Source organism: Fukomys damarensis, unplaced genomic scaffold, assembly GCF_012274545.1.
Source record: "Fukomys damarensis isolate Sample0158 unplaced genomic scaffold, DMR_v1.0_HiC HiC_scaffold_24, whole genome shotgun sequence".
NCBI lineage: Eukaryota > Metazoa > Chordata > Mammalia > Rodentia > Bathyergidae > Fukomys > Fukomys damarensis.
The window spans coordinates 1,500,058-1,509,148 of NW_022900936.1; the positions used below are offsets into that span (position 1 = coordinate 1,500,058).

At 51.4% G+C, this 9,091-nt stretch overlaps 2 protein-coding genes across 2 annotated transcripts in view; one reads left to right on the forward strand and one right to left on the reverse strand.

Moving 5' to 3' along the window:
- Positions 1–3,620, reverse strand: part of LOC104870818 — a 6,903-nt gene extending 3,283 nt beyond the window's left edge. Inside the window, exon 1 of the mRNA XM_010636592.2 lies at positions 3,581–3,620. Within this exon, the coding sequence (XP_010634894.1) occupies positions 3,581–3,620 (40 nt within the window). The remainder of the gene's footprint in view (positions 1–3,580) is intronic.
- Positions 3,621–3,670: 50 nt separating this feature from the next.
- Positions 3,671–9,091, forward strand: part of Pttg1ip (PTTG1 interacting protein) — a gene marked incomplete at its 5' end in the record, with an annotated part of 10,168 nt that continues 4,747 nt past the window's right edge. The window contains 2 exons of the mRNA XM_010636593.2: positions 3,671–3,748; positions 6,223–6,331. Of these exons, the coding sequence (XP_010634895.1) occupies positions 3,671–3,748; positions 6,223–6,331 (187 nt within the window). The remainder of the gene's footprint in view (positions 3,749–6,222; positions 6,332–9,091) is intronic.

Genomic DNA, 9,091 nt, shown 5'->3' on the forward strand with positions numbered 1-9,091 from the left:
GGAGTCGGGCGCCGGGCGGGACGGGGACGCTTTGCCTTCTGGGGGCTCCGCCTCGGCGGGGCCGCTGTTGTTCTCAGCTCTGAGCAGCCCAGGCTTCGAGTCCTCTCAGCAAGTTTTCTCTTTGTGACCTTTCCGATTGTTGTCCCAACCCGCAATTGTTTACGTTTCTTGTTCGCTTCCAAGCGTGCTTAGTACCTGTAACAGCAGTGCAGCTGTTTTGTGTCGCCAAAGGAGCTGACTGCGACCGTGCTGGGGACTTGGGGGTCTAAGTGCAGTTCTAACCACATAGGTGTAGGTGAGCGCTGAGCGCCTGTTATCAGGCAGAGGGTGTCTGAGAGGCCCCCAGCGCCTGCCTTTTGTCGGTGGCCTTGGACGTGTTTCTCCGCTGCTAGAGGAGATGACTGAGCAGAGCAGCCTGGCAGGTGGGCCTGGCTGTTTGGGGTCCCCCGCCCCGCACTTCCGGAGGACAGTTTGGGAATTCACCAGCTCTTCCCTGGGTGGCTGTACGGGCGTGGGGGGGGGTGTCCATTTCTCACTGGGACACTTGCAGGAGGCCTGAGTTCTGCACCTGTGTAGCTGTGTACTGCCCTGCTGTGCCCTTATCCTTGGAGAAGACATTGCTTACAGGGCTGAGGCCCCTCTTGCCGTAGATATTCTGTGCATAGATTTTTTTTTTTTTAAATCAGTGTCAGTGTTAGACTTGACCTCAAATCTGTGTTGTGGGCCCTGTGCTATATAGACTTTTTGCTCACTGTCATCCACTGAGGGACAACTTGTGGGTATTGTTAGATGAAAACTTTGAGGTCTCACCACAGACAGCATCAAGCCAATCCAAACCGCCCCCCTTGTTAAAGTCGGTCCAAACTGGCCTCAAACTCACTGTGTGGCTCAGCCTGGCCTCAGACTTGCTTCAACCCTCCTGCCTCAGCGTCCCAAGTTCTAGGATTACAAGTATGCACCACCATGTCTGGCAAGCCCACAGTTTTTTTTGGGGGGGGGATACCGGGAATTGAACTCAGGACCTTCCTTGTGCTTGTAAGACAGGCGGCAGTACTATTAAGCTGAATCCCTGGCCCAAGCCTACACTTTTTAAAAGTATTCTTTGGTGGAAGGGAAACATTAGAAACCCACAGTGTGTTGAAGATCTGTAGGGCAAAATTATGAAATTAAAGAAACTTTAAAGGACTTTTGGAGCGCCCCCTCCCCCCTTTTTTTGTTTTTTTTGAGACATGGTCTCACTATGTAGTTGATACGGACCTGAAACTCACTACGTAGCCCAGGCTGGTCTTGAACTCACAGCAATCCTCCTGCCTCGGCCTCCGGAGTGCTGGGATTACAGGTGTGCGCCACCATACCCGGCTGGAGCCGTTTTAATGTGTTTGGAGGCAGACTATCCCAGAGCTTCATCTGGGAGTGGCAGTCCCTAAATGGGTCTCAGCTGAAGTCCTGCAGAAGAGTCCCCAGGAGCACAGCTAAGGCCCAAGGTTCAGGATGATGTGGTTTGGAGGTGTGTCTTCAGTCCTGCCTCTCACTGGAGCAGCGAGTGCAGCAACAGGGTGTCTAAGTGACCTGCACGGAAACTGCAGCATACTCGTGCTGCCATACCTCACCTCACTTTCTGAAACATTTGGGTGACCGGGCCTGTTTCATCTGAATGAATCTTTCCTCCTCTGCAACGCTCACCCAGAGTGGGCACCCAGCTCTGAAATTGTGCCCTTGATTTCAAAAAGTGTATCTCTTCACACGGAGTAGTGTGTCCTTCTGTACTTAATTGACCCACCTGAAACTGCAGGAAAGCACTAAAGAGTGAGTTGTGGTGTAGTGGTTCAGTTTGTCCTGACAAAAGAGCTTTTATGTGTGGGGGGGAGTGGGGCGTCATGTGATTTCCAAAGTGAATGAGCCTGAAAGTTCATTACAAATTAGCACATAGGATCTAAGCTGCAGGGCCGGGGATTTAGCTCAGTGGTGCTGCCAACTGCCTTGCAAGCACAAGGTCCTGAGTTTGATCCCCTCTACCAAAAAAAAAAAAAAAAAAAAGAATAATTTGCTTAGGATCTAAGCTGCAGCCCCAAAGTAAGGACACCAGAGTCCTATTCAATGCTGCCCTTGAGAAGCACAGGGCGGTTTCTATCTCCAGTTTATGGCTTTTTGTGTCCCGTGTGGTGGCACTGTAAGGAAATGGTCATTGTTTCCTTCTCACTTGTCTTCCATGAGCAAGTGGGACCGTCCAGCTTGCTACTTGGCTGAGGAACCCTGTTTCCCAATGTTTATGACCCACCCTGTTCCTTGCCTCTTCCTTCCCGGCCTCTTGCTGACTCACACTGGCCTGTAATCAAGAGGCTGGGGTGGACGCAGCCCGAGGTGTGTCTCTTGGAGCTCACACAAGAACACTTATCAAAATGAAGATCTGGGAAGGGAGGCCCTGCCTGAGGCCACTCTGTCAGAATGATGAGGAGGGCACCCTTTCTTGGAGGTAACTTTGGAAGAAGGCCAGGACATTGGTGTGCCAGGCATATCCTGTGCCTCCTCTTGTAAAAGAGGCTTTCAGGGCCTGGAGAGGCTCAGGGTAAGGTTAGTGAAAAACCCCTATTGAAGAGTGGCTGCGCTTGACTTATACTCCCTCTGTAGCTACTTCTCCTATCCTTTCAGATTAAAATAAAATTGCTTTTGTGTGTGTTTTAGTTTTTTAAAAATTATTATTATTATTATTTTTGTACTGGGGATTGAACTCAGGACCTTGTGCTTTCAACACAGGTACAGTGCCACTGAGCTACATCCCCAGCCCTTTTTTTTTGGGTTTTTTGAGACAGGGTCTCACTATGTAGTTCACACTGCTCTGGAACTGTGTAGCCCAGGCTGGTTTCCAGCTGTCAGTAATCTTCCTGCCTCAGCCTTCGGAGTGCTGGGATTATAGGTGTGCAGGCAGGAGAACCATTGAGCTAAATCCCCAGCCCAAATTTTTATCTTTTTTGTTGTTTGTTTGTTTCTTTGGTTTTTTTGAGACAGGGTCTCACTATATAGTTGAGACTGACCTGGAAGTCACTGTGTAGCCCAGGCTGGTCTCGAACTCATAGTGATCCTCCTACCTCATCCTCCGGAGTGCTGGGATTACACGCATGTGCCACCACGCCTGGTTTACTTATCTTTTTGATACCGGAGATTGAACTTGGACCTTGCATGAAGCAGGAGCAGGGGCAGGAAGAACCACTGAGCTAAATCCCTGGCCCTGGGCTGTTATTTTAAAAATAAATTATAAAATGACATTATAATTTTCCACAGTTTTTTTTTTTTTTTTTTTTTTTTTTTCCTTTTTGGTACCAAGGATCGAACTGTGGTCCTTGTGCTTGCGAGGCAGGTGGTGGCACCACTGAGCTAAATCCCTGGCCCCTATGACATTATAACTTTATAATTTTAATTACTTGTTATTTTCTGAGGTGACCCTTTACCCTTAAATTCCTTTTCAGTTCGTTTTGACAGTCTCTCTTTGTAGTTCAGGCTGGCCTTGAATGCTCTGCAGCCCAGGTGTGGCCATCCACTTGCCTCAGCCTCTTGACTGCTGGGATTGCAGGACTCAGAGCACCTGGTCCATGTGTGCGATCAGGGGTTTGTGGCACTGGCATCCCCCACTGTGTTGCTCCTGGCCTGTGAGCTGTCTTTCACTGCCTGACCCTCTGATGTCTTTGCTTTCCCTGCAGGCTGTGCTCAGAAAAACAGCACTTCATGTGAAGAGTGCCTGAAGAATGTCTCTGTAAGTAACTTAGATCTGAGTGCTTTTTCTGAGTCCAGGGAGCTTGTGTGTGTGGGAAAGTTCTTGGTGTTGGGGTTTACTGGGCCTTTTCCCGATGGTTGTTAAACATGATGCAGCTTCTCTTGGGGGTATTAAACCTTCTAACCAAAACTGCAAGTACCCCAAGCACAGTATGAGTGGGTGATCTTACCCTGTGGCGGGTGGTCAGGGAGCCAGAAGTATACAGGCTGGGCCTTCCTTGAGTTGGTTGGGAAGCAGTAGGTGTGCTTGCATGTGATGACCAGTGCGGAGAGACAGACAGGCATTGGTCTGAGAAACTTCTGACCTGAGACCAGGCCATCCCGTGGGGTCGAAGACCTCAGAGACTTGGGCTGGGCTGCAACTCCATTTTACAGCATTGCTGTACCCCAAAGATATGGAAAGAAGAGAAGGAACCTTGCTTTCCCTGGCTGTTGGAGCGTGGGGGAGCTTCTGTGGTCTTCACATCTGAATGGGGACAGGCAGGCCTCGAGGCTATCTGGTCCCCTGGGAAGACTCACTTGCCTTAAATGCCTGCATGCCCTTGAGCCAGAAGGTCACCATTCTGAGGCAAGTTCCCTAACACCCCACTTAAGGGGCCCCTGCTAGGTGAATGTCTGGGGATCTGGGTCACCACAAACGGTGTCCCAGCATAGATCTCAGATCTCGAAATAGTGTGGGAACATCTTTGTTCAGGGCCCTCGGGCTGCTCCACATTGTGCTTGGCCTCTCAACCCAGGGAAAACTGCAGGGTTGAGATGAATTACATGGTCATTTGGGTGTTGTCCTTTCTCCCTCTCCCTCTTTTTTTTTTTTTTGTACCAGGGATGAAACTCAGGACCTTGAGTTTACGGGGCAGGCACAGTGCCACTGAGCTAAATCCCTGGCCCAATTTTCTCAACTGCATTTCTTTGAGTCCTAGATTTTCCTATTTGAAGTTTTTTCAACCATAATAGGAGCTTCCTGTGTTTGAGTTTATATGCATGCGTGTTGTGTTTTCATGGCCCTGGGGTGGGGTGGGGTGACAGTCCCTGGAGGAACTGCCCAGGTCACAGTGGGTGGGGCTATCCCAGGAGCACCCCAGACCTCACCCCATGCTGAACCCCCCAGAGCAAGTCAGAAAGGTCCAGCAGAGGACCGGCCTGGACCACACAGGCTTCCCAAAGGGTGTGCATGTGCCTGTACACCCAGGACTCACAGGCTAGAGGTGAGGCTGTGACTGCAGCACATGCTCTGGGTGCTTGCCAAACTTCAGCATCAACCACACAGGGGGATCACAGGAGTTGAGCTCAGCCTGGGCAACTTAGTGAGACCCTGTTGTAGAATTTCAGAAAAGTGGGGTAAGGTGGGCTGGGAATTTAGCTCAGTGGTTCCAGCGTCTGCCTCACAAGCACAAGGAGCCGAGTTTGATCCCCGGTACCCCGCCCAAGAAAAAGAAAGAAAAGTGGGGTAAGGAGTGGGGATATGTAGCTCAGTTAAATGAAGGCTGGGATTCAATCCCCAGTGCCACCGCACAGGAGCAGGCGATCGCCCACACTGAAGGTGAACAGTGAAGACGTCTCCGGCTTGAGCTGTTGGAGATGGAGGACTAGCTTCATATTCCTGATCCAGGACAGCCGCCAGTGGGGAAGGTGTCCCTCGGGCAGAACGGGTGGGTTTGCTCCTGTCCAGAAGCACAGCTTCTGAACCTTTGTCACCACGAGTGGGGACTGCACACCTCTCCCAGGGAAAGAAAGCCCAGGGTGTACTTACGATAGACCGGAGACCAAGAAAACATGACTTTGCAGTTCTGTTCCTAATCCAGTGACACTATCAGTCTGGCCACGACTGGCAAGTCCAGTGCTGAGACTGCAGCGCCCTGGCCGCCTCCCGTGTGTCACCTACTGCCACACTTGGTGCCCATTGTGCACTGCTCTGGTGCGGGGCAGGCCCTGCTCTGGGATCTGACATGTGCTGGGCCAACGGCACTCAGCCTCCCCTAACATTCGGGGTTAGACAAGCAGCCACCAGGCGTCTCCTGCTCTTGAGTTTGTCTCTCAGGCTGTGATGACTTAGTGTGGGTGTGAAGGTGAGGGCAGAACACGTGGGGCCTCAGTCCATTCAGTGAACACTTGGCGTGGGCCAGGCTGTGTCCTGTGTCCCGAAGGACACCATGTGTGGGCTGTGCTAGGTGGTGGTACTCCTGATGAAGAGTGAGCCGCAGGATGGTCAGGGGAGGCAGGAGGTGAGGAGGCTGCTGCGGAGGTGGGGGCAGCTTTCTGCACTAGCATGGAAACCCACGGGGCTGGGGCTGGGGCTGGGGCTGAGCAGGTCATGGGAGCCGTCTGAGTAACGAGGCCACAGAGTGAGACCAGAAGGCCTAGAAGGGCTGCTGAGATCACAGGCAGGGGAAGCTGTACGAGGTGGCCAGGCTGGTTCCCAGGCTGACACACTGGTCCGACATCGTTCCCTCCCAGTGTCTGTGGTGCAACACCAACAAGGTGTGCTTGGACTACCCGGTCAGAAAGATCCTGCCACCTGCCTCTCTCTGCCAGCTGAGTTCCGCACGTTGGGGGATTTGCTGGGGTAAGTCATCGTTTTCATTTACTTTTTGCAAAATCAATGCTTTTTTGAAAATTCTGGTGTGTGCTCAGCATGCATGCCAGGAAGTATGCTCAAGTAGCTGAGCCACACCCGTAGAGAAGAAAGTCCGGCGCCAGGATGCCTGGGTCTGGGTCTGGGTCTGGGCAGGCAGCCAGGTCCCTAGGAGTCTGTAGGACTCCTTCATGGACCTGGGCTCGGTGCTGGGGAGGTGGAGGGCAAGGGAAGCCTCTGCAGTGTATACTGCATCTTCCTGTGCTGCTTGAAGCCACCGTGGGTTCCCCTGGGACTCCGCATTCTTGGCTAGAAGCCCCTTCTCCCAGGACTTGGTCCCATCTTTCTTCTGCATCTCTCTGCTTGTGCTTGATGAGGGAAATTAGTTTCCTGGTTTGCCTTTTAAGTCTGTGGTATGTCTTGCTACTTGGGACTCATTTTTCTGCATTGAATTTTTTTGATCTTTTCTTTTGTAGCTTCAGATTTTGGGATCCCAGAGGCCTCCTTCAGCTCATGAATTCAGGAGCCAGAATTTTCTTAAAGCACTTTGATTTGTGTGTGTTTGCAGCTTGGATCCCTCAGCAGTCTGACCTTTACTTCACTCACCTATCTTCTGCCTTGGGGGTGGCAAGCCTTTTGGAGACTGAGGGCCCAAACTGCAAACTGGAACCCACTTACTTATTGCAGAATGCCAACCCTGCCATTACCCAGAGTAGCTAATGCTGGGCTGCTGGGGTGACAGGGCTGTGCGTGCCCACTGTGGTACGCGTGCTGTAGGTTTGCTGCCACTCTTGATTCCTAGCTCAGTGGCGCCACGTCTGCCTCACAAGCGCAGGGTCCTGAGTTTGATCCCCGCTACCAAAAAAGAAGTTGCTGTGGCGTTGCAATTGTGTGTGCCTGTGTGTGCACAGTACCTGGCTGCTCCTAGCCCTCGCTGCCACTACCCAGTCTTTCCTTCCCCCTGTTGCTTCAGGCAGTGCGTCATTTCAGTGCAGTGCCCACTCCCGTCTCCGTCTCCGTGTCTGGACTGCAGTGTGAGCCGCGGTGCTCAGCAGGTTGTCTCATACGTGCTCAGGGCTGCGTTCCTGTCTGGCCACAGTGCCCACGCACTGACCGCTCCTCAGTACACCCAGTGCTGCCTGTTCCTGACCCTCACATGGAGGCCATGGGTCCCTGCTGTGTCTGCTGCCTCCTCACGGAGCCTGGCACCCTGGTGGGGTCCCTGCATGTTGTAGGAGTGGCCATCCCCATGGTACTCCCAGGCATGTGGGACTTCTGGCTGGCGTATGTTCCTGCCAGCACCTGTGGTAACCTGCTGGATGTGTGGCAGTCCTCGAGGTGCTGACGCATTTCCTTGAGGACTGGGGATGTCGCAGCTTTTCGGGTAGGGGTGTTCTTGATATTCTCTTGGGAGTTGAGATTCCCACCTCAAGTCAAGGGAGGAGAAACACATGACACTCAGCCGGGGCAGATGAGACTGGTGGCACGTGTAGGTGCCATGTAGGGGTGCGGGAAACAGCCCTCGTCTGTGGGTGTCCAAGTCTCCTAGGGCTGCCTGGGTGCTGAAGTCCATCACAGGGACTGAACCTGCGCTATGCCTGGTCCTGGGTTGGTGTCGTTCAGGGTCCCATCCTGGGGCAGAGTGGCAGCTGTGGATGGGCCACTCGGCCTGCTGTTCTGCAGGGGTTGAGGCCACACGTGATGCTGACTTAAGGCCCACTTCATAGACACCTACTTATTTATTCCTCAGATCTTCAGAGTGACCTTGTATGCGCTTAGGCAAAACTGCTGTGGATTCTGAGTTTGCTTGTTTGTGCTTACAAGGCAGACACCACTGAGCTAAATCCCCAGCCCTCCTGTGGATTCTTTTTGTTTTTTTGTTCGTGTTTTTGTTTTTTGAGACAGGGTCTCACTGTGTAGTTGAGACTGACCTAACACTCACTGTGTAGGTCTGGTCTCAAACTCACAGTGATCCTTCTGCCTCAGCCTCCTGAGTGCTAAGATTACAGACACGTGCCACTATGCCCAGCAATAGGGTTGGTACATCTTATTTATTTATTTATTTATTTTTGGTACTGGGGATTGAACTCAGGACCTTGCGCTTGCAAGGCAGGCGGCGGAACCTGTGGATTCTTAATTGCAACAACTTTACCTGTTCATTTGGAGAAAAATGAGATCTCTGCAGTACTGATCTTTTGTCCTAAAACAGGGTGTCTCCTCCGTCCAGGTCATCTTTACGGCCTTTGAGAGAAGGTCATGGTTTCACCCTGTGGGATTAGCAATAAGGAGCCTGCAGATTTGCTTCACATTGTGAGTTTGTTATTTACAACTGGCTTTGGTGACTCATTAGTTTGAAAGTAGGTAAGTGTTAGAGCCAGCTACTTCACTAAGCTCACGGGTTTTGTTGCTGTTGTTTTCGTTTTCCCCAGTACAGGGAATAGAACTCAGGACCTTGTGCTTTTGAGGCAGGCATGGTGCCACAGAGCTAAATCCCCGGCCCTGCTCATTGGTTTCTTTAACTTAGTTTTTTGGTTTTTGGTTTTTCTTTTTAAGATTTCTTAGTCAGAAACTCTTACCATGTGCTGACTTCGGTTTCCTTTCTAATTATGCACATTACTGCTACTTTTTGTAGTTCTGCGCACACTGACTAGGTCATAGGAGGACAGGACATGTGATTAAAGCTGAAAGGCGTTGAAGCAGATGTAACACTTGACCTCGGCGGCCTTTTTTTTTTTTTTTTTTTTTTTTTTT